The sequence below is a fragment of the Tenrec ecaudatus genome, chromosome Y (genome assembly GCF_050624435.1).
Source record: "Tenrec ecaudatus isolate mTenEca1 chromosome Y, mTenEca1.hap1, whole genome shotgun sequence".
In the NCBI taxonomy this organism is placed as follows: domain Eukaryota; kingdom Metazoa; phylum Chordata; class Mammalia; order Afrosoricida; family Tenrecidae; genus Tenrec; species Tenrec ecaudatus.
In genome coordinates, this window is record NC_134549.1 from 19,084,171 (window position 1) to 19,109,847 (window position 25,677).

The window sequence follows — 25,677 nt, forward strand, 5'->3', positions numbered from 1 at the left end:
AACTAAAACTCTTTGGAGCCTGTTCCCATGCGGATGGGGCCTCATTGACGGCCATCCAGTGGACTCAGTCACTGAAACTATAAAGCCGGCTAGAACCCACCCTGTGGGTTTCCGAGATTGTAAGTTTTTATTTTTTAATAATTGAAAAATATTTTTAAAATATTTTATTGGGGGCTCTTTTTTTCTTCCTTAAATACTTTTATTGGGGGCTCTTACATCTCTTATCACAATCCAGACATTCATCATGTGTGTCAAGCACTTTTGCACCTATGCTTCCATCGTCATTTTCTTTTTAAACATTTTATTAGGGACTCATACAACTCTTACCACAATCCATACATATACATACATCAATTGTATAAAGCACATCCATACATTCCCTGCCCCAATCATTCTCAAGGCATTTGCTCTCCACTTAAGCCCCTTGCATCAGGTCCTCTTTTTTTTTTTCCCCTCCCTCCCCTTTCCCCCCTCCCTCATGTGCCCTTGGTAATTTATACCTCGTTATTTTGTCATATCTTGCCCTATCCGGAGTCTCCCTTCCCCCCTTCTCTGCTGTCCCTCTCCCAGGGAGGAGGTCACATGTGGATCCTTGTAATCAGTCCCCCCTTTCCAACCCACTCACCCTACACTCTCCCAGGATCGTCCCTCACACCCTTGGTCCTGAAGGTATCATCCACCCTGGATTCCCTGTACCTCCAACCCTCATATGTACCAGTGTACAGCCTCTGTCCTATCCAACCCTGCAAGGTAGAATTCGGGTCATGGTAGTTGGGGGGAGGAAGCATCCAGGATCTGGGGGAAAGCTGTGTTCTTCATCGATACTACCTCACACCCTAATTAACCCATCTCCTCTCCTAAGCCCCTCTATGAGGGGATCTCCATTGGCCGACACTTGGGCCTTGGGTCTCCACTCTGCACTTCCCCCTTCATTCAATATGGCATATATATATATATATACATATATCTACATACACATATATACATATACACATACATACATATATATTGTATATGTATATGTGTATATGTATATATACATATATATGTATATATATATATTGCATGATGCCTTATACCTGGTCCCTTTGGCACCTCGTGATCGCACTGGCTGGTGTGCTTGCCATCGTCATTTTCAAAGCATTCTCTTCCCCCTTGAGCCCTTGATATCAGCTCCCCGATTCTTCTCTATTCCTCACCCGCCCGCCCTCTCTCCAAAACTCTTGATAAGCTAGATTATCATTTTCATATCTTACATCGTCCTCCGTTTCCCCAAACCCACTCTTCTGGGTTTTTTTTTAATCCCCCTGGAAGGGGGTTCTAGGATGATCCTTGTGATTAATTCCACCTTTCTCCCCCACCACTCCCCTAATCCTCCTGGTATCTCTACTCTCCTTGTTGGACCTCAGGAGTTTGTCTGTCCTGGGTTCCCTGTGTTGAGGGCTCTTATCTGTAGCAGCGTGCAAGCTCTGGTCTAATGTGATCTGTAAGGTAGATTCGAGGTCATGATATTGGGGTGAAGGAAACACCAAAGAACTAGAGGAAAATTATGTGTTTCATCGGTTCTACACTGCACCCTGACTGGCTCATCTCTTCCCTGTGACCCCTCTGTGAGGGGATGTCCAGTTGTCTACAGATGGGCATTGGATCTACACCCCATGCTCCCCTGGAATGATTTTGTTCTGGGTCTTTGATGCCTGATACCTGATCCTATTGACACCTCATGATCACACGGGCTGGTGTGCTTCTTCCATGTGGGCTTTGCTGCTTCTCAGCTAGATGGAAGCTTGCTTATCTTCAAGCCTGTAAGACCCTAGACAGGATATCTTTTGATAGCCGGGCACCATCAGCTTTCTTCACCATATTTGTTTATGCACCCATTTTGTCTTCAGTGATCATGTTGAGAATGTGAGCATCAAAGAGTGCTGGATTGTTTCCAAACCCCCCCCCGCCCCCCCAAGTGCTGGATTGTTAGAACAAAGTGTTCGTGTGTTGAGGGAGTACTTGAGTCGAGGTCCAATATCCATCTGCAACCTTAATTCTTAGTCATGTAAATATGAGTATAGATCTATTCATATATATATATATATATATATATATATACACACAAACATATTTTCATGCTTTCCTTTTGTCCCACCCTCATGTTCAGCCCTCATTCGGGTTTAGTAATTCGTTGCTGCTACATTGCTAATTGGGAGCTCTTACAACAATCCATCCATCCATCCATCAAGCACATTTGTACATAAGTTGCCATCATCAGTTTCAAAACATTTTATTTCTACTTGAGCCCTTGGTATCAGCTCATTGCTTGCCCCCTCATGTGCCCTTGGTAATTTATAGATTATTTTTATATCTTAACCTGGCCAGTGTCTCCCTTCACCCACTTTTCTGTTGTCCATCCCCCGGGAGGGGGTTATATATAGATCCTTGTGATTCATTCCCCCTGTTTTCCCCACCTTACCCTTACCCTCCTGGTATTGTTACTCTCATGATGGGTCATGGAGGGGTTCATCAATAGATGGTAACTCTTTATGAGAGTAGAAAGCATCTTTCCCTGTGGATCAGTTGATGCTTTTGAACTGCTGACCTTGAGGTGAACAGGCCAACGTGTAACCTACCATGCCCCCACGACTCTTGGAATCCTGATCATTAAAGGAGAGCCACTGCATGTGGAGGCAAGGGGATGTGCAATACTGAGGACTCCAGTCCATCCCCACGTGATCGATGTATTCGGGTCAATCGCAATCACACGCCAGTGGGTTCCGTCATGACTGTTGAGCGGGTGAGTTGCAGCCAAGACCGTGGGCCATGTGTTGTTAGTCTGGGGTAGACCAGAGAAACAAATTCATGGATACTCATGTGTATAATAAAGCGCTTTATAGATAAAAGCAATTGGATAGAGAAAACATCCCAGCCCAGTCCAGGTCAAGTGCACACGTTTGATATCAGCCCATATGGCTGAAATCTATGTACAAAGTCGTCTTCAGAGTCATGAAACTCATGCAATGACGGAGAATGCAGGAAGATGGGCCAGTGGGTGGGGGGCAGTCCTGTGGGTCCAGTGGTGTTGAAAGCATCTCAGTGCTGACAGGGATCTCCAGGTGGCTTCTTCGTCTCCACAGGTCTGGTTGCATCAGGGTAGCTCCATGTGGCTTCTCCAGCTCCCTGGGTGTAGCAGCATGTGTCTGTCAGTACAGCACCTCTCAGGGAGTGAGCAGAGAGTGTCTCCCACCTCCACGGAGGAAAAGGCAGGCGTTCCCAGAATTCTCAGAAGGCCACGCCCACACAGGCCTCATTGGTAATATCTTGTCAGGCCAGACTCCACCCCTTCACTGCTAATCCTCTCAAGTGGACGCCAGATGGTATAACTACCACCGGCAGCTTTAGCACCTTCCCAAAGAAGGGGATGAAGCGGGGTGAGCCGGCACGAGGAGAGGGCTGCATGAGATTGGAGCTATTGGGTGCTGAGGGTCCAGGGTGAAGACAGAGGTGACACCAAAGACGCTGAGAAAGACGAGACGGTGCAAGGGATCAGGACGGGAGGAGACCCATAGCTCATGGGGAGGGTCTGTTTATTCCACGACAGAGTATAGGGATGTGGAAGCAGAATCTTTTGTGTGGCGAGGGCATAAAATTATGTAAGTCCTTGCCCGATTATTGTTAAATGTACTTGCTTATTTCCCTCCCACCTCCCAGCATTCACTGAAAACTGAGTCCTGACTCTGTCCATGGGAGGAAGAGTTGGGTTTCTATTCCCATCGAGAGTGATAGTCTCAGAAACCCAGAGGGGCAGTTCGACCTTGCTCTACAGGGTCGCCGAGTTGGCATCGACTCGATGGCAGTGAGTTTGAAGCTAACTACAAACAGTAGGGGCCTTGCCGTGAGTATGCTTCAAGCCCTTTGACGACGTCAGTAAGATGTCCACCGGTCGCTAACACAACAGTCGGCAAGACCTCCCTTTGACCGTCACGCAGAGCTTTGCTGCATCAACGATGTACTGGCTCAGCTCAAGGCTAAGTCATCTCACATCACATGCCAAGTGCAATGTGCGGTCGTCTCAAGTCCTTGGTCTTTGTCTAGTTCTGACACCAGTGCCTCACAGAGGCATCTCCCTCCACTTGTTATCTGGGGCTCGGCGGGAACGGACAAGTCAAACCAACATCCTTCAGACAGACAGGTGGCCAAACAGGCAGACAGTCAGGCAGGCATGTTTGTTTGCAAGGCTGGATGTTAAAATGATACCCAATTTGTAAAAGTCTGGGAGTTCATTCTCTCCATCTAAGAAGACCAGTTTCAGCGTTGGAGATCCCTGCTCCCATCTTCTAAGCCTGCTGGAGTTCAATAATGCACTGAATTTACAGAAAGGTCATTTTAAGATGAGTTTAAATCTCTGTATGTGCGTGTGCGTGTACACACACAAATGCCCATCTATATCTATCTATAAACCTAACACGAGCACACACAGAGTGGGGCGGCACCACGGTGCTTCTCTGTGGGGTAGCAGATGGCTACCTGTCCCTCTGCAGACCCATGGCTGAGTTCCAAATCAGCACATTCCGTCTAGTCATTTGTGGGCACACGTTCTCCCAGGAGCAATCGGCACACTGGATGTTCAGATGATTGCTGGTAAATATCATTCTTGAATAAAATGAACTAGGGCGTCATAGAGAAAAAGTCTGAAGCTGGGCCTCGGACAGAAAAAGGGCAAGACATGCCTTGAGGGTGGGCCAGAAATCATGCACAGATGATCAAGGGTCCATGTTCTGTTTTTGTTTTTAAAGCTATTAAAGAATAAAGGTACTTAGATCTCTAAGTACTAATGACCAGATCACAAACAATTTGAACAAAAACGGGAAACAATAATACGGTTTTTTTTCTATACGTCCCTGGGCTGCAAGAGTCTAACTTACATACAGCCAGTCGTTAACAAATCAAACTGTTTTACTCACTGCCGTGGGGTGGATACTAACTCACTGCGAACCCACAGGACAGGGGAGAACTTGCCCTGTGGGTTTCTGAGACAGTAACTCTACAGGAGCAGACAGTCTCACCTTCCACCCGGTCAGCGGCTCCTGGTTTCGAACTGCTGACCTTGTGCGTTCGGCCCAATGCACCACCATTTATGCGACCAGGGGTCCTGATCTGTGTCCAGCCTTTTGGAAATTAAGGCCTCCTCCTATAGGGCCTCAAGTCTACCGTCCGTTGACCATTGGTATCAGATGCTTGTCTGTCACTCGCTCTCACTGGCTGGAGCCACAGGGGCTGTCTGGCCCCGCCCCCATGCTCTTCCCTGTCCCTGATACCCAGTGTCCACGCATGCAACCTCTGAGACTCCCGTCACTGACCGAGAGGGACAGGTGCACTGCAGCAGCAAAGACCCATAATTAGCTGGTGAGTGCTACTTTGTAAACGAACACCCTAAAGTATTTCAACTGCACTGCTGTTAAACGTGTTCCTTTGTATCTGAACGCAGGTCCTTACAATTCCACACGCAGAATGGTACGCTTCATGCTGTATTTAGAAGCCCTCGGCCCTTGGGTTTGATGTTTGGCTACAAGGCTGGTGGTTCAAACCCCACAGCCGTGCCTTTGGAGAAAAATAAGCTTGTCTGCTGCCGTCAAGATTCCTAGTCTTGAAAAGCCTACCTAGGTTTGTTCTGAGTCAAAATGAGCTGCATCAGAGTAGGCTTTGGTTTGGTATAAATTGGATGGGGGGGCGGTTCAAAAAGTTTGCCGAAGTTTTTTAGGATATTTTCAATCCCCTGTTCCATGAGCTGTTTGAAGCTCCCTGATGTACGATGAAAAACACTTACCTGTTCCGACTTAACCTACATTTTCAACTTAGAAACAGAATCATTTGTAATCTGTTGATTTCCCGTACTGCTATACACATCTTAATTAATAAGTGAGATGAACGGAAGAGGAAGCCCCTTCTTGATGAATTCCAATGAGAAGAGATGGGAATGGAGAACTCCATTTCCTAATCACCGGAGTAGCAATAATCATAGGCAGGTGTTGTCATTGGAGACAAAAAGTAGTCGATCAAGCGATGACACAAAGGAGGTTATCTGGACTGTATCAGAGAAGAACCTGTGAGAAACTTGACACTTACGAAGAAAAATAAAGCATTTACCCTTACAACAGGGGAAGAAGGAAGGCCATACATTACACAAGTACACAAAACACTCAAGACAAACAAAATGAGGAGCTTTAATTGTTTCAAAAATGACACCAACAAGGGCACTGAAAGTTATAAAACCACATTGTCTCAAGAGCAGACGGCATAGCCTTAAATGTAATAATCAGAGACTAAGGCAGCACAACCAGTCGTGCGATGAGAAGGTAGCGCACACATGCACGAAGACGGCCTCACCACAAGGACACACTCCCTTGAGTCAGATACAAAGTACTGATAAGGACCTTTTCCTCCTGCTAATAAGGGTCACACACTCACTTCAAAAATCAGTTCTTTAACTGTACACATTCAGAAACTTCCCTTTTGAAATGATGGCAGTAAAAAAACCAACAAAATCTCCCCAACCCCCAAAACCTATTGCTTTCTACTCTAAGCTCTTCTAGACCAGCAGTTCTCAACCTGTGGGTTGCGACCCCTTTGGGGGGCCTTTCACAGGGCCGCCAGATTCATCACAGTAGCAAAATGACAGTGATGGAGTAACAACGAAAATAATGTGACGGTTGGGCGTCACCACCAGATGAGGAGCTGTATGAAAGGGCCGCAGCATGAGGAAGGCTGAGAACCTGAAGACGGGTCAGCATTCCTTACATTCCTCAGGCTTCCCCACGGTAAGTTCTTTGCTCACAGGCTCACTGAGGACGGAGGGATAAGGAACTGTTTGGGTTCACTCCTCACAATCACAGGTTTCTCTCTTATATGTTGAATGGGTGCTGAGCAATCACGGAACAATGTCCCACATCTGACACATCCATGAGACCCCTCTCCACTGAGCGTTCTGACATTGGTAGTGGCGTGTCAGCAACGACTAGATGCTTTTCCACGGTCCTTATGCTCAGAAGGCCTGTCTCCGTGTTAATTTCTTACGCAGAGAGGCAATAGGAACACCTGAAGGCTTTCCCACATTCCCTATAGATGTAGGGCCTCTCCGAACTGTGGATTCTCACGTGTGAAGTCAGATGCGAGGAATGGCTAAAGGCTTTCCCACATTCCTTACACTGGTAAGGCCGCTCGTCACTGTACGTTCTTCCACATACAGGGGGGTTGGAGGCTTGTCTCAAGGTTCGCCCACATGCCCTGCATTCATAAGGCCTCTCCCGGTGAGTTTTTAAGTGTTTGCTGAGGGCCGAGGAGTCAATGAAAGACTTCCCACATTCCTTACACTCACAAGGCCTCAGCCCGCTGTGCGTTTTCATGTGTCGACTGAGGTGGGATGAACACCTGAAGGGTTTCCCACATTCCTTACACTTGTAGGGCTTCACGCCACTGTGAGTCCGTTTGTGCTGGGTGAGGGATGAGGACTGACTGAAAGCTTTCTCACACTCCTGACACTTGTACGGCCTCCGCCCACTGTGAGTGGTTATGTGCGTGGTGAGATGGGAGGCGCACCGGAAGGCTTTCCCACATTCCTTGCACACGTACGGCCTTTCCCCACTGTGGATTCTTCGGTGTATGGTGAGGCTCGAGGGCTGGGTGAAGGCTTTCCCACATTCCGTGCATGTGTACGGCCTCTCCCCACTGTGGGTTCGCATATGCTGAGTCAGGGACGAGGCGTCACTTAAAGCTTTCCCACATTCCTTGCACACGTAAAGTTTATTTCTCTTGTGAGGTTTTTCAGGTACACGCAGGGAGGGAGGGGTGGAATGTTGACAATAGGCTTTGCATGTACTCTGATGTGTCCAGAAGGAGGATAAACCGTGGAATTCTTCCAGACGTTTGCGACTTTCAGGGAACTTCTCACCAGCGAGTGTGGCCACAGGATTTGTAGGGGTGGACGTACGAATGCAGTCCTTCCCACATGCCTTACATCTGTGGGGGGTTTTCCCATTCAGAATGCTCCCGGAAGAGGCTAGCTGAGAGGGGCAACTGCAGGCTTCTCCACATCCCTGGCACCGACAGATGCTGCGTCCAGGGCGAGGTCCGGTACGAGGACGGTTATCTAACGACTGAACTGTGAAGGCTTTCCCACGTTCACCGCAGGCCAGGGGATTTCCTTCACGAGGATTTCTTTGCAGCACAGGCAGATTGGAAAGGCGGCTCTCGGTTTCCCCGGACTGACTGCCTTGACTTTCACAGAGGTTCTCTATTGGATAACTTCTGTTAGAAACAGGCAGCACGCTGTTGGGAGAGAAATTCCGTTAAAACAGAACGGACGTGCACGGTATGTCCCCCTGGCGTGCCCTGTAGGTGACGTCATCCAATAGAATCACGACCACTGCCTGTGCATTATTTTTTCTCCCTGTGCAATTCTCACCGGAGTCCTTCTGAACGCCACGTCTTAGGAAAGCATGTTTCAAACACCTGCTGTCCGACTTACGTCTATAAAATGGCGCATCCTGACGCCTCGACCCCTCTAGCCAGTCTGACCCATTCCCAACACCAGCCTCCTGAAACTCTCAGGATGCCTGCAGGAGGCTGCGTGATTGGTGAGACTGTGGAGCATGCACAGTACAATTCACAGCACGTGCTAGAAGCTAAAAGATTGGCTGCCGTCTCTGAGTCAGGTACTGCCGACGGTTTCCTAGTTGGTTCAATAGACAGCAAAAGACTTGGCTATTAGGCGCTATTTGATTTCGATTCTGGCTGAACTGTCGTGAATGGAACAAGCCCTGACAGATGGATGCACAAAATCACACGTAAACACGTGTATGCGTGTGCAGGTCACTGTTACAGGACCTTTGTCCCAAGGCACCATGATACAGTTTAAGTTTATTGTGCCAATCTGGCCGACAAACGTGGGGTTCATTGAAGGGCAGAGGGATAAATGGCTCAGGGAACCTCGCTGTTCTAGTTCTTGGGTCTCTTGCATTGTGATGATCGGACCAGGGTGCAGCTGCCTTAGTCAGTTTCCTGCTTTAGTTTGCAAGGCTCACTTCCTGAAAGACACCCCCAAGGAGAAGCCACATGGACCTGCCCCAGTGCACCCCTGGGCGCTGGAGCAGCCGTGTGGAGACCCTGCAGCGCTGAGATGCTGACACACTCACTGACTCAGCTTTCCTCCTGCAGTCGGCGTCATTGCGTGTGTTTTGTGAGATGGAGGAGGACTTTGTGGGTTAATGTTGGACTTGTGGGCTTGGGCGGCACTGGGTTGGGATGTTTTCTTGATGTGCACTTACCCTTTATTTAAAAGTCCTCGTATACATGAGTTTCTGTGGGTTTCTTTAATGAACCCAGAGCAACACACATTGTTTCCTCTTGTTTGCATGATACTCACCTTAAATGCATCCCCCGGTTTGCAGGCTCACTTTTACTGCTGTGCGATTTGGTGATTTCCCCTATCAAGGAGGACCACGTGCCATTCTCCTCGCTGGATAACTCTTCTCCACCATCACGCACTCCAGAGACTGCTTCCGGGAATCCAAGGTGAGGTTCCCAGTAAGAAAGGACAAGGAAAATTATCAGGGGGAAGGAAAGACTCCATGGACAGAGGCTCGGCTCCATTTCCCGGGGGCACGCTGTCCAGGGCTCACAAACAACTTATGAGGAAATCCTTCTGCGAGGCTTGGCAACGGTGGCGGCACAAACAGGGTAACTGGGAGAGCGAGGAAGACACACACTGCACACAACACGGGTGTGACGTTCGATGGCAAAGAGCCACAAAGAGCATCGTTCAAGTCAGGAAGGAAGCTCGGGGAAGCAGCTGGTGGAGGTGGGTCCTCACGCCTAAGGACACCGTCTGCTTGGTCTGGAAGTAATTCCCTCCACGCGGGGCTGCTGCTTCAAACTCTTGCTTCGCTGTGCTTCCCGGCACAGCGGCTTTGGAGGAGTCCTCCCCCCACTGTGCTCAGACCTTCCCCCTTGCTTCTCTAGGAAAGTGAGCGCTGGGCTGTGATCCGCATGGTCGGCATCCAGAGCCACCAGCTGCTCTGCGGGACAGGGACTGGGCTCCCTTCTCCTGCTAATGGTTGCTGTCTTGGAAACCCACAGGGGGGAGCTGTGAGGGAGCACTGGCTCGGTGGCAGGGGGTTTATTTAATCTTTTTGGTTCTCGAGGGAATCGAAAGGGGGCGTTGGCACGGTGCTCATGCAGAAACGCCGGTGCAGAGCGAGAAACAGTTTTGCGGAGAGTGAACCAATGTCTTTCCACTTCAGGGTCTTTAAAGCCAGACAGGTGGGATTATTCAAACAAAGGAATCTCGCTTGTAATTAGCACTGTGAAACTCTGCAGGTTCCCAACCCGTCAGTCCCTCGAGGTGGTCTGGGAGGCTGCAGCAGTGAACTCCTCTCGTGTCACCTTGAGTGAGGGGTGGTCTAGCCTGTCAATCACCTCACTGGGAGGCGCCATGGAGATCAGTAACTGGAGGCCAGACCCACACTCTCTGCCGTCCCTTTCCTGCTCTGGAGACACTCAGAGAGCTGGAGGAGCCACGTGGAGACTCACACCAGCGCTGAGATTCCCCCAGCGCCCCTGGACCCGCGAGACCTACTACCCGCCGGCCTGTGATCTCCCACACTCGGCATCCTTGCATGTGTTGCGTGAGTGTGAAGAGGGATTTACGGACTGGTATCAGACTCATGGACTTGATCTGGACTGGGCTGGGATGTTTTCTCAACTCCCAACTGCTTTTGTCTATAAAGCTCTTTCTTAGCATCAATGAATTTCTCTAGTCTACCCGGACTAGCACAGAGGCCAAGGTTGACGCTCACAACATTTAAAGTGCTTCAGGCTAAGTGGAGGAAGGAAAACTCACTTTAAAAGCTGGAACATTATGTTCCTGGGAAATCCATGGGACCAGGCCTCTCTGATTTAACAGGGTTTTCATATTCCGCGGCCCCAATACACCGACGAAGGCGGTGCATCAAACCGTTTGTTTGTGAAAGAACAGGCATTGATGACACGCACACCATGCTTACCTACGGAGTCCAGGTTGGTCAGCGTCTCCATCATCACGTCCCTGTAGAGCTTCTTCTGAGCGAGGTCCAGCAGAGCCCACTCCTCCCGGCTGAAGACCACGGCCACGTCCTCGGGGACCACGGAGCCCTGAAACAGCCCACACGCTCTGGGTCATCAACGGACCGCCAACCCGGATGCAGAACCGAGAATTTCTGGGCACTCGACAGAAGGTGTGTTCTCTGCCACGGTTCTACCGATCGGAACAACTACCAGTGTGGTCAGGACATGATCTGATGCCAAGGAGAGTACTTGTGTGAAGGGGTGGAGTTCAGCCTGTCAGTCAGGTCGCAGCTTGATGACCCCATTTGGAGGCGCCATGGACATAAACACCTGGCTGGAGGCCAGACCCACACTCCCTCCCGGGAATTGGCGTCGTTGCATGTTTTGCAGGGGTTTGTGCAGGAATTTATAGAATGGTATCGCACATATGGGATAATATCGGACTTGATCTGGATGTTTAATAAACAAAATAAACAATTACTTTTTGATATAAAGTTCTCCCGTACACACATATGAGCCTCCCTGAGTTTGTTTCTCTAGTCCACCCGGACTAACACAGTCTTCCTGCTGACGAGCCCCATGGAGACCCTGATGCAGCCCGAGCCCTGGAGCTGGAGGAGCCACGTGGAGGCCACGCCGGCGCTGAGCTGCTTCCACGGCCACTGGATCCACAAGACTGTGCACCCGCCGGCCTGTGACCCTCCTGCATCCGTGTCATTGCATGAAGTGCATGCGTCTGCAGAGGGATTTATGGACTGGTATTGAGATACGGGGTAATATCAGACTTATGGACTTGACCTGGACTAGACTGGGCTGTTTTCTTAATGTACAATTGCTCTTTAATAGAAAGGTCTCTTATACGCACACTAGTGTCTCTGGATGTGTTTCTCTCGTCCACCCAGACTCACACGAGCAGCCTCATCTCTCACCACTACACTCGCTTCCTTAAACACGGCACCGTGTTCCACGGTCCACGGGAAGAGCACCTTCCAGATCGTTGACAAGAAGGAGGCCGAGACGGTGGGACAGAACAGGAGCGGCAACGCCAAGACTGTGTGGCAAAGATCTAGGGGAACCACGAGGTTGAGGGCGGGAGGGACACTGTGTCGTGAGTGTACCCTCTTCTTTACTGATGCTGCCTTGTGGTCAATGACTAGCTGCCCCGGAAAATCCACCCTGGGGGCCCTGGTGACGTAGCGACCGTGTGCTGGGCCGCAGACCTGTGTTCAAAACCATCGGCTGCCCTCGGGTAGAAAACCCAGGTTTTCTACTGCTGTGCAAGGAGGTACCATCTGGTCAAGCCAAGGGGGCAGGTCTACCCTGGCCCGTAGGGTGGGACGTGACTCCTGGCAGTGAGGGAGACTGAGTAAACCGCCCCCCCCCCCCGCCATTGTCGGTGCGGCCCGTGAGCCCTGCGTGGCATCGGAAACAAACAGTTGAACCCGGCGCACCAGCAGAGGGAATGGCTGGTGTGAGCACAGGGAGAGAGTTTTGTGCAGGGTGCCTGGCTCTCTGGGCAATGATGAAGCCGTAGGTTTGGATGTGCTGCCCCGTGCTGTTTCCTGCAGGGGGGCGGCAGTGTCCTGTGTTGGCTCAGTGTCCCACCCGGACAGTCACCCAAGAATCGGAGCAGTCAAACGTTAACGTCTGTGAGAACGGGGGATAGGCACGCCTGCTGGGGGGAAATAGTACGTCTTGGGAGAATCGTGCATGTCGACATGCCCTGGCAACAGATGTTCAAATGTGCTTGACACAATGGATGGGTGGGTTATGATAAGAGCTGAATGAGCCTCCAGTAAAGTGATTAAGAAGACACAAAATTAAAGCCAACAAGCAAGAACTGGCACTGAGATAGAACTGAACTGTGCTTGAGCAGCAGGGATCCCAGTGTCTGCTGAGAAGAGGCTGTGAATCCCATGTGGTTGTGACCACATGCACGCTGAAGGCGACAGACGCCAGCGTCAACGCTGGTTTCTAAGGGGCAGTGCCGACCGCGCGCCTGTCAAGTCGCCTGTGAAATGCAGAGCGCAAAAGCACACCAGCTTTCCGGACACTGTTCTCCAGCGTGCAGCTTCCGGAGGTTCCGCGTGCATGACAGCACGTGACTCCCTGGTGTGTGACAGAGGCCCCACGTGGTCAGGCAGAACCAGCCCACCAGCTCCCTCCTCTGTGGAGCTGGCTCGCGGTGCCCCTGTGTATGGTACCTTTTTGCCACAATTGAAAAGGATAATTGCATTAGTAACCATCCGTACAAGGAAGAAAGTGTTCTGGAAAAATTGACCGTGGTATTGATTGATCAGCTCCTCTCGAAATGATTGCGCTATTGCTTTTGTATGATAGGTGGATGAAGTGTCAATAAAACGGTTATAAAATATATTGAGAAAAAAAGCTTTTAAAAAAAGTACGACTAGATGCCAGCTAAGTAAGCACACATGGAAGAAGCATTCCAACATCAGTCATGAAGACTATAAATCATATAATGCAAAATCGAAGGGGGGAGTAGTATCCGAGCCTACATTGTGAGACTCTGGTTTTGAGCATGATGATGGCAACAAATGTACAAATGTGCTTGACAATGGATGGATGCATGGATTGTGATAAGAGCTGTAAGAGCCCCCAATAAAATGATTTTTAAAAAAAGAAAAAAAAAAAGTACGACTACTTGGGCCCCAGTCCTCACGTGCATGAAAACAGACTGTGTCTCTGTGATCCGATCAGTGACAGCGCCCGACTGGGCCTCTGACCCTGGTCTCAGTCTCATGAAGGCGCCTTCAAAACAAAAATGCCCAAAATACTAACAGAAACTAAGGTTGTTCACTGAGTTCCACAGACGGCAGAGAGGTCGGCTCAGCGGGTTAAGACAGCTCCTGCCGTGAAGACTCGGTGTGAAGAAGGCCACAGGGAAGCTCTCCTGTGCGCTGTGGAGTCGAGGGGACTCTGGATCCACCTGACGGCGGTGGGTTTGGCTTCGGGAAGGAAGCGTCATCTGCACAATTATTCTCAAGCAGGTCCGAGGCCCCAAGATGATCAGGAGGGACCAGTGTTAGGAATGTTTAAGAAAAGTAAAACTTATCCCAGCGAGAAACAAGAAAGCCAGGAAAGGTGTATCCAAGCGTTTCCCATTGTTTTTCCCATCGGCACAAGGCATCCGCTCACTCTTCAAGGGCAGCAAGGGCCATGCCGTCCTACGCGAATATCACCGGGAAATCTTACCCCTTCAGCAAGTGGCCCTGATCTAGCAGGGCCTGGTCCTGGCTTCTCTCTAAGAACCAGGAGCCCGCGCCCCTCAGGGACCGGGGAGCTGGCAGAGCGCAGAGTTCTCCAGGGAGCTGCGAGGGATGGAAACACCCCCTTTGGAAGAGCACCGCTCCTTCCGGAGGAGAAGCCGAGAAGCACGTTTCGATACTGTTTGTGCTAAAGGTTCCTACGATGCTTCCCGACACTGAAAGAAAGAGGAGGACTCTCCTGCTTTAAGTGCTTCCACGGTTCCTCACGTGTGTATGTGTGTGTGTGTGTGTGTGTGTGTGTGTGTGTGTGTGTGTGTGAAGATGGGGAGCAAACCAAAATCCAAACACTGCCACTGAGTCAATGCCGACTCGTCGCAAGCCCTGTGGGTTCCCGAGACGGTAGCTCTTGATGGGGGTGGAAAGCCCCAGTCGTTTCTCCAGCGGAGTAGCCGGTGGTTTCAAACTGCTGCCCTTGTGGATCGAAGCCCAACCTGTCACCCCTAGGCCAGCAGGGCCCCTCAACAACGAGAAGGACAATGGAAACGTCGAGAGCGGGGTGCGTTGGCGCCTGATCAAGGGCAACGTAGCCGAGAAGAATTGCCAAAACCCAAATGAATGGTCGAGCATGATAGTGGGCCAAGAGGAAAGTTAAAGGAAATAGAGGAGAGAGCTAGGAGGCAAAGGGCATTTATAGAGGTCTAGAGAAAGACATGTACATACTCAATATTTACATGTGAGGATGGGGAAATAGATCTACGTGCATGTATTTATAGGTTTAGTATTAAGGTAGCAGGTGGACAGACATTGGGCCTCCACTCAAGGACTCCCTCAATGCAAGAACACTTTGCTCTATTAAACAGGTATTCCATGATGCTCACCCTCCTGACACAATGGCTAAAGACAAAGAGGGTGAATAAGCAAGTATGGTGAAGAAAGCTGATGGTGCCCAGCTATCAAAATATACAGCATCTGGGACCTTAAATGTTTGCAGGTAAACAAGCAGCCGTCTAGCTCAGAAGCAACAAAATCCACATGGAAGAAGCACACCAGCCTGTGTGATCACGAGGTGTTGAAGGGATCAGTTATCAGGCATCAAAGACCCAGAACAAAAAAAGTCCTATCAGGAGTGGAGACCTGTAGCCCATCTGTAGGCAACTGGACATCCCCTTACGGAAGGGCCACAAGGAAGAGATGATTCAACCACGGTGCAGTGTAGCAATGACGAATCAAAATCATTACTCTAGTTCCTGAATGCTCGCTTCCTCCTCCCCGCTCCCTGCCCGCCACTATCAGGACCCCAATTCTGCCTTACAAATCCAGCTAGATCAGAGCATGCGCACTGGTACAGATCAGAGCTGGAAACACAGGGGATCCAGGACAGATAAGTCCCTCGGGACCAATCTTGACAGTAATGATACCAGCAGGATAGGGGCATGGTCAGGGAAGGGGTAGGGGGAGAAAGGGGGAACCCATCCCAAGGTTGGATTTATAGGCCGCTTCCCCCAGAAATGATAATGGTAACATATGTATGCTGGACACACTGATGAGTGGAATGTTGTGAGAACCCCCAGACTTGGCAATTGTATTAAGTGTAATGGAGCGTAATTTGAAGGTGATAAGGTTGTTCTGTAAAAAAAGTTTAAATATTCAGCTTTGTGTGTGGGGGGGTAGAAATCTCTTTTTTTGGGGGGGGTGGGGTACCTCCTCGGAAGATTTCCTGTACATGAAATCCTGGAGAGGTAGGTCCGTAAGGGCAGTAACCGCCTAAGGGGCATGGCATGGGAGGCTGGGGTGCGGGGGAATGGGGAGCCCACAACATCGAGTGTGCTCAGAAAATTTCTGAACTGGATTGCGGTGAGGATGGCACCAATCTTCTGCGTGCGATGCATCCATCAGTGTAGGGTGGGTGCTGTACAAGGCTGTCTGCCACAGGGGTCAAAGGACCAGCCCAAGACGCTTTAGGGTTGCGTTTACATCCGTGCAAACAGGCATCCCTCTGGGCTTTGAGGAATTTCATTCCATTGCACTGACAATCCTCCGGCTGTCACTCTGCTGGAGCACAGGGCCTCGTGTGTCTCACAGGGCGGCTGGTGGTTTCGAACCGCTGACCTGGTCGTTAGCAGCTCTGCTCGGAACCCGCCGCGCCATCCGGGTTGAGTCGCTTCTGCCCGTTACATTGAAAAGAATTCAATGGAAACAGATCCAGCCATTTAGCAATTCTCTCCCAGCACCGAGACCGCACGGCCCCCAAGTTGGGCTTCTCCAGTGAGAGAGACCGCTGTCCTTTCAGACGCCGACTCTGTTGCCCCAGGTTTACGGGCAATAAACACCAGCTGGAAACGCAGGTGAGGGGACAGGGACCCAGCTGGGGACCCAGCTCTGCACACACCTGCCCGACTCAGACTGCAGACTGAAGGCCCTGGAGCCATGCCAGCTCTCATCGACTGGAAGTCACACCACGTGGTGTCGGTTGGGACCTGGGAGGATTTCAGTCTGGCCTGTAAGGATGTAATCAATGAGGCCTGTGTGGACATGGCCTTCTGGGAACTCCTATATTTTCCCCTAGGAGATGCAAGACACATCTCTGCTCTCTCCCTGAGAGACGCTCTCCTGAGCCCTGGGAGCCAGAGAAGCCCATGGACCTGCCCTGATGCAGCCAGATGTCTGAGCCGGAGGCGCCACGTGGTGACCACGCCAGCGCTGAGTGGCTTCCAACAAACACCCCTGGACCCACAGGACTTCCCACCCCCAGGGCTGTGATCATCGAGCATGTGATCCTCCTGCATTCGGCATCATTGCATGGGCTGCATGAGTCTGGAGAACTTTATAGATTGGTATCGGGCATATGGGCTAATATCGGACTAATGGAGTTGGTCTAGACTGGGCTGGGATGTTTTCTCAATGTTCAATTGCTCTTGTGTATAAACTTTATTTTTTTTTAAACCTCTTTCTTCTACACACGAGTGTCTATGAATTTCTCTGGTCAATGCAGACTAACACAACCACCCTCCAGGACAGGGAGAACTGCCCCTCTGGGTTTCTGAGACTGGCGCTCTTCACAGGAGCAGAAAGTCCTTCTCCCCGAAAGCTGAAAGGCAAGTAGATTTCCAGAAGACAAAAAAAAGGACTGGGGGGATAGGGGGTGGGAAGGCATCCCACCTTTCTACCTTTAGTACCACTTCACTCACTGCCATCAGGGCAATCCGGGCTCCTGGAGACCCTCTGTGGCCGAGACCACTTCCAACCATGGGCCTTGACAAAGTCAGCGCATGGAGGAGGAGCGTTCAAAGAAGGCTGCACCAAGGAAGTCTCTCCCGTGAACCTTTTGGAATTATTGGCCTGATATCATTACTGATGACTGTAGCTGCTCTCTGATTCTTGATAATTTTGATCACTTCCCCTTTTAGGAAACAACTGATGTCAACTGAGGAAGATTCCCCAAAAGTTGAGGTTACTCCCCTTCCTGTGGCTTTGAGAGATCCACGTCCTGACTGCGTGCAAAGTGTATTGTATAATAAAACTAGAACCTGGAAGCCAGAAACCCCCCTTAAGGAATTTACGTTAGATGTTGAGCAGGCTGAGCTATTGCAACCGAAACCTACAGAAATCTCAGAGGCTCGTTTGGAAGCGTTTGTGCAAGACTCTAAAAAAGTTTATCATCCTCTTCCCACGGTTTCCCCTCCTTATCTTGTTTACCACATGGGGGTAAAATGCGGCACCCCCCTCCAGGAAATCACCCGAGGAGAAATAGAGTTCCTGGCCCTGATTTACCTCATACAGGGGCTTGTAATGAAAATGGCATAAGAATAGCTAACAAAGAAGGTGAACAAGTTCCTGTTAGTAGTTTAAGTTTTACGGAAAGGTTAGCACGAGGAGGGCCTCCGTGATGTCTGAAGTCCACTGCAGCAAAGCTACCTGTTGTGAGGCCACTCACACCTGGGCACAGAAAGACTTTGGGGAGTTTAGTTTATGGGAACTTAGTGGAAGAGTAAGAACCAGAAGTGAAAGCCCCAGAGGAGCAGCCTAAGGAAGGACAAGCAAAGCCTGTGAAGTAATGTTGGATAATGAAATGTATTGATGATTTATTGGCTTCACAGGGAGAACAATGCGCCCTCGTTGGAAAGTGCTCCGTTACCGTTAGGAGGCTTGCGTCTATCACCCTTGTGCTTCAGCGCTTTGGCTGCAAGATGTGTGATTTTTAACCAAGAATCCAGATGTGATTGACGTAGCTTGTCACGGTCCTGTGGCCTGAGGAGCATTTCCTGATGGATGGAGGCGCTCAGGCCACAGGCTTTAAGCCACGAAGAGTTGAGGCTTTGCAGGAACAGCATTGGAACGGTCACCGCGACCTGTGAGTCGTGTGGTTCGTGTCTCGCACGCGTCGCAGCCTTACAGGGACCCCCCCCCCCCCGTCCTCGACAGGTGCCCCTGGGCCCCGTGCAGCCAGTCCACGAGCGGCCGTGCAAGCCCACGGGGCTTCCCAGGCGGCGACTCCGCCCCTTGCTCGCTCTGCGGCCCCTGGTCCCTTCCCGGGGCCAACAGCCTCCGGGCACCCAGCGGCCGCCACCATCCCCACCGCCTGGAGCCAGGCTCTGCCGGGAACTCACCGCTCTGGCGCTCCCCATGCCGGACGCTCTCTGCAGCCACTTCCGGGGGCGGTGTGGCGCATGCGCGGAGCGAGGGCCGGAAGCAGCGTGTCTGCTCCCCACGCCTTCGAAGCCACTTCCGGGAGTGGTGGGGCGCATGCGCAGAAGCAGCAAGCCCGGTCCGTGTCTTCGAAGCCACTTCCCGGAGCCGTGTAGCGCAGGCGCAGTAGCAGCGAGTCCGGTCTGTGTCTTCGAAGCCACTTCCGGGGGCGGTGTGGCGCAGAAGCAGCGAGTTCGGTCCGTGTCTTCGAAGTCACTTCCGGGAGCCGTGTGGCTCATGCGCAGAAGCAGCGAATCCAGTCCGTGTCTTCAAAGTAACTTCCGGGGGCGGTATGGCGCAGGCGCAGAAACAGCGTGTCCGATCCTTGTCTTCAAAGTAACTTCCGGGAGCCGTGTGGCGCAGGCGCAGTACCAGCGAGTCCGGTCTGTGTCTTCGAAGTCACTTCCGGAGGCAGCGTGACACATGCGCAGAAGCAGCGAGTTAGGTCCGTGTCTTCGAAGTCACTTCCGGGGGCGGTGCGGTGCAGGCGCAGAAGCAGCGTGTCCGGTCCGCGCCTTCCTCAGGGCTCCGGATGAGCCGATGGCCCCCCAGCTGACCCTGAGGCACCGGCGGGACCTGGAAGGGGAAAGGACACAGTGAGGGGCGAGCAGGCCGGGCGCTGGGCTTCCTCCGGGGTCTCGTTCTCACAGCGAAACCCAAACCCCGTTTCCCAGAGCAGAAGCGGCCGGGCCTGGTCAGGCTGGAGAAGCGCAGCCCGCCTTCCGGGGGGGCGCGTGGAATCGTGGGGGCCCCTCCTGCGCCCCAACCCCCCCAACGTAACGCGGAGTCCACGTGCGAAGGGTGCGGTCCAGCCTGTCAGTCAGCTCGCAGCTCGATGGCCTCATCGCGCGCCGGAGGCGGACACGCTCCCGCCCTGGGAGACACGCGGAGCCACGCGGAGCCCCGAGCTGAGGGACCGCGTGGAGGCCACGCCGGCGCTGACCCGCGTCCACGGCCACTGGACCCACAGACTCTGCACCCGGCGGCCTGGGGTCCCCCTGCATCCGTGTCATTGCATGAGGTGCCTGCGTCTGCAGAGGGATTTATAGATCGATACTGGACAGATGGGCTGACATCAGACTGATGGACGTGACCTGCACGGGGCTGGGAAGTTTTCTCCATATTCAATTGCTCTTCTCTAGAAAGCTCTTTCTTAGGAGCGTCTGCGAGTTTATCTCTGCTCGTCTCTGAGATCTCCACAGGTGGGTTTTCAAGAGCAATGAACGCAGCCCACACCGCTCTACACTACCTGTCAGGGAATTGCTCCCGGGGGTGTGCGGTCAGCAGGACTTTCTTCCTCTTCCGGGAGCGCCCCATGTTCCTGTCTCAAACGAGGACACAGCCAGTCTCTAAGCTTCTCACTGACCAAGACGATTCCTGAACCTAATAGTCAATCAGTCAATAGTCAACCAGAAAACCGTTGCATGTTCTCGAAGGATCCGGTTTTTTCCAACCTGGTTCCCATTTCTTTCCACCCTGCGTGTCCCCTACTCCCCTAATCCGACGCCCATGCTTTCATTTCTGGGTCTCCGTGCAAATGTTCTCTCTCCCTCCCTCCCAGGTCCTTCCTGCGACTGGTTCTGGAATCGCTCCCAGCCACCGGGTCAAGTCCGACTTATAGCGACCCGACAGGGCAGGGTAGGGTCGCCCCCCAGTGGGTTTCCAAGACTGACACGCTTTGAGGGAGTGGAACGCCGCCTTTTTCCTGGGTGGCGGCTGGTAGTTTCCAACTGCGGACCTGGTGCTTAGCAGCCCCACCCCAGACCACCAGGGCTCCATGTGTTCTAATACGGAGAAAAAACCAAAACAAAACCTCTCTGCTGTCACGCCGATTCTGATTCAGAGCAACCAAGAGCCCGGGGTAGAGCGATCCCTGTGGATTTCCAAGACTGCAGCACTTTACTGGAGCAGAATGCCTCATTCCCTACCCTTGCACCCCCCTCCGGAGTGCTGAGTGCTTTCAAACTGCTGAGCTGGAGGTTAATCGGCCAATGGGTACCCTGGACGCCACGACTCCCTGATTCTCGTCCAACTCCCTGATTCTCGTCCGTAGTTTTGCTTGTAGTGTCTTTACTCTCCAGCACAAAGCAGGTGCCTCTTTGGAAACCCACGTGGTAACAAGATGCCCTGGGCACCCACACAGACATGCAAGGATGGCAGGCATTCAGTGCGGCCCAGGCTCCAGCTCTGTGCACCACCATCCTGTCAGCGGACGCGCTCTGGACCATCGGCATCCGTCAGACATCTCTGCACGGTCTCCCTGATCCACAGTCAAGCCCCCCATGGAGGCCTTCGCACGGCATCCTGGTGGTGCAGTGCTTATGTGTTGGGCTGAGATCCACAAGTTTGGAGGTTCGAGACCACCAGGGGCTCTGAGGGAGAAAGACAGGGCTTTGTACTGATGGAAAAACGTTACAGCCTCACCCACCTGGAAAGGACACAGTCTGACGGAGCCCAGCGCGCAGGCGGAGACCATTGAGACCTTGGTGCAGCTGGATCGAACTTGACGCTTGGCCAGCCGACCTCCTGACAGACTCTGTAGGGGTGCAAGCATCGATTAGTCATTCCATGACGGATAAGTCTTCCCTGGCTTTCTGGATGTCGGCGGGGCCTTCTCCCACTGACGCTCGATGCGTACTTTTGCGCTGGCACAAACAGGGTCTTATCCTGAGCAAAGAGCAAGCAAACAACATCAAAAGGGAGTTACAGTCTCAGAAACGCGCAGGGGCAGTTCTACCCTGTCCTACACGGTCGGCTGAGTCTGCATCGGCTCGATGGCACCGAGTTTTGGTTTGTTTTTTAAAGGTTTCCCCTTGGTCTTCACTTGCTCCTAACAAGCTCCTGCCTGCCATCATTCCCTCATGGTCATCGTTCCCAAATCCTATTGGCAGCACAGGACGTGCTGCGTGGTCATCAGTGGCTGCCCACGGGCCTCTAAAGGGCTCAGCATCGTCAGCCTGGTTCCAAACAGGCTGTGCTGCCTCCGTCTGGGCTCACACGAAGCCCCCTCCCCAACCATACTTTGCTGGCTCTGCTTCAATCCAAACTTCTTTCTTTAAAAAAAATCATTTTATTGGGGGCTCGTACAGTTGTCACAATCCGTCCTTCTGTCCATCATGTCGAGCACGTTTGTACATTTGTTGCCATCATCATTCTCCAAACATTTGCTTTCTACTTGAGCCCTTGGTATCAGCTCCTCATTTTTCTCCTCTCCCTGCTCCTCTCACGAACCCTTGATAATTTAAAAATTATTTTTTCACGTCTTGCACTGTCCTGTGTCTCCCTTCATCCACTTTTCTGTTGTCTGTCCCCCAGGGAGGGGGTTATGTGTATATTATTGTGATCGGCTCCCCCGTTCCCCTCAACCTTCTCCTCACCCCTCCTGGTATCTCTGCTGTCATTACTGGTCCTGAGGGGCTTATCTGTCCTGGATTCCCTGTTTCCGGTTCCTATCTGTAACAGTGTACATGCTCTGGTCTAGCCGGATTTGTAAGGTAGAACTGGGATCATGATAGTGGGGGGGGGGGAGTAAGCATTTAGGAACTAGAGGAAAGTTGTATGTTTCACCATGGCTACCCTACACCCTGAGGACGGGCTCCTCTCCTCCCCTGAAACCTTTCATCGAGGGAGACGGCTGCTCTTGGGGGTTTTCTTGCTCAGAGATTGACATCCTCATTCTTCTTCACGAAGATGCTCCTACCCCCTTCCACCTACTGCACACATGCTCCCAGCCCTCTGCAGCGAGACCCACACACACACACACACACACACTCTCTCTCTCTCTCTCATGGCCATCAAGGAGATTCCGATCCACAGAGACTCTAGGGCACAGAGCCGACCCCATGGGCTTCTAAAGCCGCAACTCTTTAAGGAAGCAGAAAAGCCTCTTCTTTTCCCCAAGGAGTGGCCGGTGGTCCCAAACCGCTGACCTCGTGATTAGCAGCCCAGCGCGAAATCCATGTGAACTGCCGGAAGGACAGACAGATCTGTCTGAAGGGAATTACAACCAAATGCCCCTGAGCAGCAGAGAGGGCGAGGCTTTAACGTCACCTACCTTGGAGATGGGATCAAGAGGGACCTGCCCCTGGGGAGGACACCACGCCTGGCACGGGGTCAGTAAGAGGAGGGAGTTATTCAATAGTGACCGCCGCCAGGCGCTCAAATATAGCAACGCTGACGTCACGCAGGATCGGAGAGTGCTGCCTTCTATTAGGCACGGGGGGTGAGGGGGGCCTGTGAGCTAGAACAAACGCCCTGGCCCCTGACCACCACGACGCCATCTCCCCAGGAAAGCGAGACGGAACACCGTGTTGTTATCGGAGACTCTGAACCAGTAGTTTTGAACGGAGGTTTGTTTGATAAGAAGCCCGTGCACTTTCCAGTCCTGTCTCCGACTGACAGCAACCCTGACAGGACAGAGAACTGCCCGTCGGGGATCTCCGAGACTTTAACTGGAGTAGAAACTCCCCTCTTGGTTGTGAGGAGCAGCTGGCTGGTGGTTTTGAACTGCTGATCTTGCCGACCACAGGCTAACACACAACCACGAAGCCACCAGGGCTCCACATCTCCGCAGGGAACTTTCATCCAAAGAGAGCAAACTCTTATCTCTCTCTCTCTAGGAGCAGAAAGGACTCGAATTTTTCTAACAAGGTTGAGACGCTAAATGGTGCTCACTCACTGATGGTTTTTACTCTCAGCATTTTTGAGATTTGGGGGATGCAAAAGCCGCTTTGAGGGGAGACAGCGGTCGGTATCAGACATGAAAAAAAAAAATTATCACGGGTTCCTAAGGGAGGGAAGAGAAAAAAAATGAGCCGATACCAAGGGCTCAAGTAGAAAGAAAATGTTTTGAGAATGATGATGGCAACGTCTGCCCTAATGTGCTGGACACAACGATGCACGCATGGGTTGGGGTAAGAGCTGTAAGAGCCCCCAGTAAAATGGTTTTTCTTACAGCCGCCATGAGTCAGAATCGACCCCGTGAGTTTTGTTGATAGTATTTTTTACAAAGCGTTGGTTGTCTTCAAACACTCGTTTTCAGCGACACATTCTTGTGTAAGGGAGCGGCCAAATGAAGCCAGACCAAATTCACTGCTGTTGAATCGACCTTGACTCTCCACAACACAGCAGGGCAAGTCTGAACCGCCCCTGCGACTTGCTGAGACCCTGACTCTATAAAAAGATAAATTTTTATAGAAGAAAGCTTTTGCCCTTCGGAGCTGCGGGTGGGTTGGAACCACTGACCTTGGTTGCCTAGAGGTGTGAAATTCACTAAGCTGCCAGGGCTCCTACGTTATCAATATCACCAGCAATAAAAGGCAAACCAAGCCTCGCTCATCCAAAGGATCTGCTCAGCAAAATAAAGGACAACCAACCCAGTGGAAGAAAGCTGTCGGAACGCAACGGGTCCGCCTTGCCTTTCTCGAATTCCCACTCTGGACAGGGACAGGACTTTTCCTTTGCTCATTTTATTTTGCATTAAAAAAAATCATTTTATTGAGGGCTCGTACGGCTCTTATCACAACCCATCGATCCATTGTGTCCAGCACATGTGTACACAGGTCGCCACCATCCTTCTCAAAACACTTTCTTTCTACGTGAGCCTTTGGTATCGGCTCATTTTTTCCCCTCCCTCCAGCACGAACCCTGGATAATTTGTAAATTATTATTATTTCGTCATGTCTTCCCCTGACCCATGTCTCTCTTCACCCACTATTCTGCTGTCCGCCCACCAAGAAGGGGGTTATGTGTGGATCATTGTGATCGGTCCCCCTATTCTCCCCCCACCTCACCCTCACCCTCCTGGCACGGCTTCTCATGATGGGTCCTGGGGGGGCGGCAGGGGGTGTTGCTCATTTTAACACAATCCCTTGGTGCCTCCCTTTCCTGAGAGGTTTCCAGCTTGCACAGTTCCCGGCTCTCCCAGGGAATCATCCTGCTTTGGGGGTGGGGGGGGATCCAGGACACACAGAACCGCTTCCAGCTGCAAAAACCTTTTTCAAAAATGGGCCAGGAAGTAAGAGGGGCCTTTCCACAAAGACCCCCCACACACACACACACAATTACACACACAGAGTCAGGGAGACACGCAGCCACCGGTCGCAGGAAAACCGCAACCGCGCAGGGCGGTGGGCGCAGCTGCAGGAACACAGGGGGCCCCGCCGGGATCCGGCTCGTCGGCAGCTGGAGGCGATCGCTGCACCCCCGCGTCCGCCCTCCCGTCCAAGGCCGCCCCCTCCTGCGCTGGCTCCTCGCCCCGGGAAACAACGCAAACCAGGAATCCCTGCAGGTTGGGGGGGCGGGGGGGACTGGAGGGGGGGACGCGTCGCCATGGGAACCAGCATCCCCGGGAGACGCGTCGCCCCGAGGAACCAGCAAGGGGGGGCCCTCGGCTAACGGGGGGGGGGGGACCGGCCGCCGCGATGGCGACCCCCCAAGGCCGGCGTGTGGGGGGGCGGGGCCCAAGGCGGACAAAGCGGGGCCCGGCAGGAGGGCGGCGCGCGCGCGCCCAGGCCCGGGAGCACCCGCCCGCGTCCGCGCCCCGCTGCCTCACCGCTTCCGGGGTCCCCCGACGGGGGCGCGGCACCCCGACTGCGCCCCGAGACGCGCCGCCCGGCTCCGCGGCGTCTTCGCAGCGCGGGGGAAGCCAAAGCGCGAGCACACACTTCCGGTTCCG

General features: G+C 52.2%; 1 protein-coding gene across 5 annotated transcripts; it reads right to left on the bottom strand.

The window, feature by feature from the left end:
• Positions 1-1,268: 1,268 nt before the first annotated feature.
• LOC142435521 (uncharacterized) lies at positions 1,269-25,677 on the bottom strand. Of its 5 annotated transcripts, none has more exons than XM_075539747.1 (6): positions 25,555-25,677; positions 21,430-21,668; positions 18,923-19,577; positions 11,049-11,175; positions 9,410-9,542; positions 1,269-2,824 (listed from the first exon to the last, which is right to left on the bottom strand). In XM_075539747.1, the coding sequence occupies exons 3-6, from the start codon at positions 19,238-19,240 to the stop codon at positions 2,749-2,751; spliced, it is 654 nt and encodes a 217-aa protein (XP_075395862.1). In that variant the 5' UTR covers positions 19,241-19,577; positions 21,430-21,668; positions 25,555-25,677; the 3' UTR covers positions 1,269-2,748. The 5 variants fall into 5 exon arrangements, with proteins under 5 accessions (XP_075395862.1, XP_075395858.1, XP_075395859.1 ...); XM_075539743.1 differs by lacking the exon at positions 1,269-2,824 and adding an exon at positions 6,183-8,313; XM_075539744.1 differs by lacking the exon at positions 1,269-2,824 and adding an exon at positions 6,183-8,313 and having other exon boundaries at positions 21,430-21,537; positions 25,555-25,670.

Coding starts and splice junctions, on each gene's coding strand:
- LOC142435521 (XM_075539743.1), bottom strand. CDS start 19,240: ATGAGCCACACGGCTCCCGGAAGTGACTTCGAAGACACGGACCGAACT. Junction 11,176..18,922: donor GCATGGGGAGCGCCAGAGCG/GTGAGTTCCCGG, acceptor GGGCTGTTTCAG/GGCTCCGTGGTCCCCGAGGA. Junction 8,314..9,409: donor AACCGGGGGATGCATTTAAG/GTGAGTATCATG, acceptor CTCTCCCAACAG/CGTGCTGCCTGTTTCTAACA.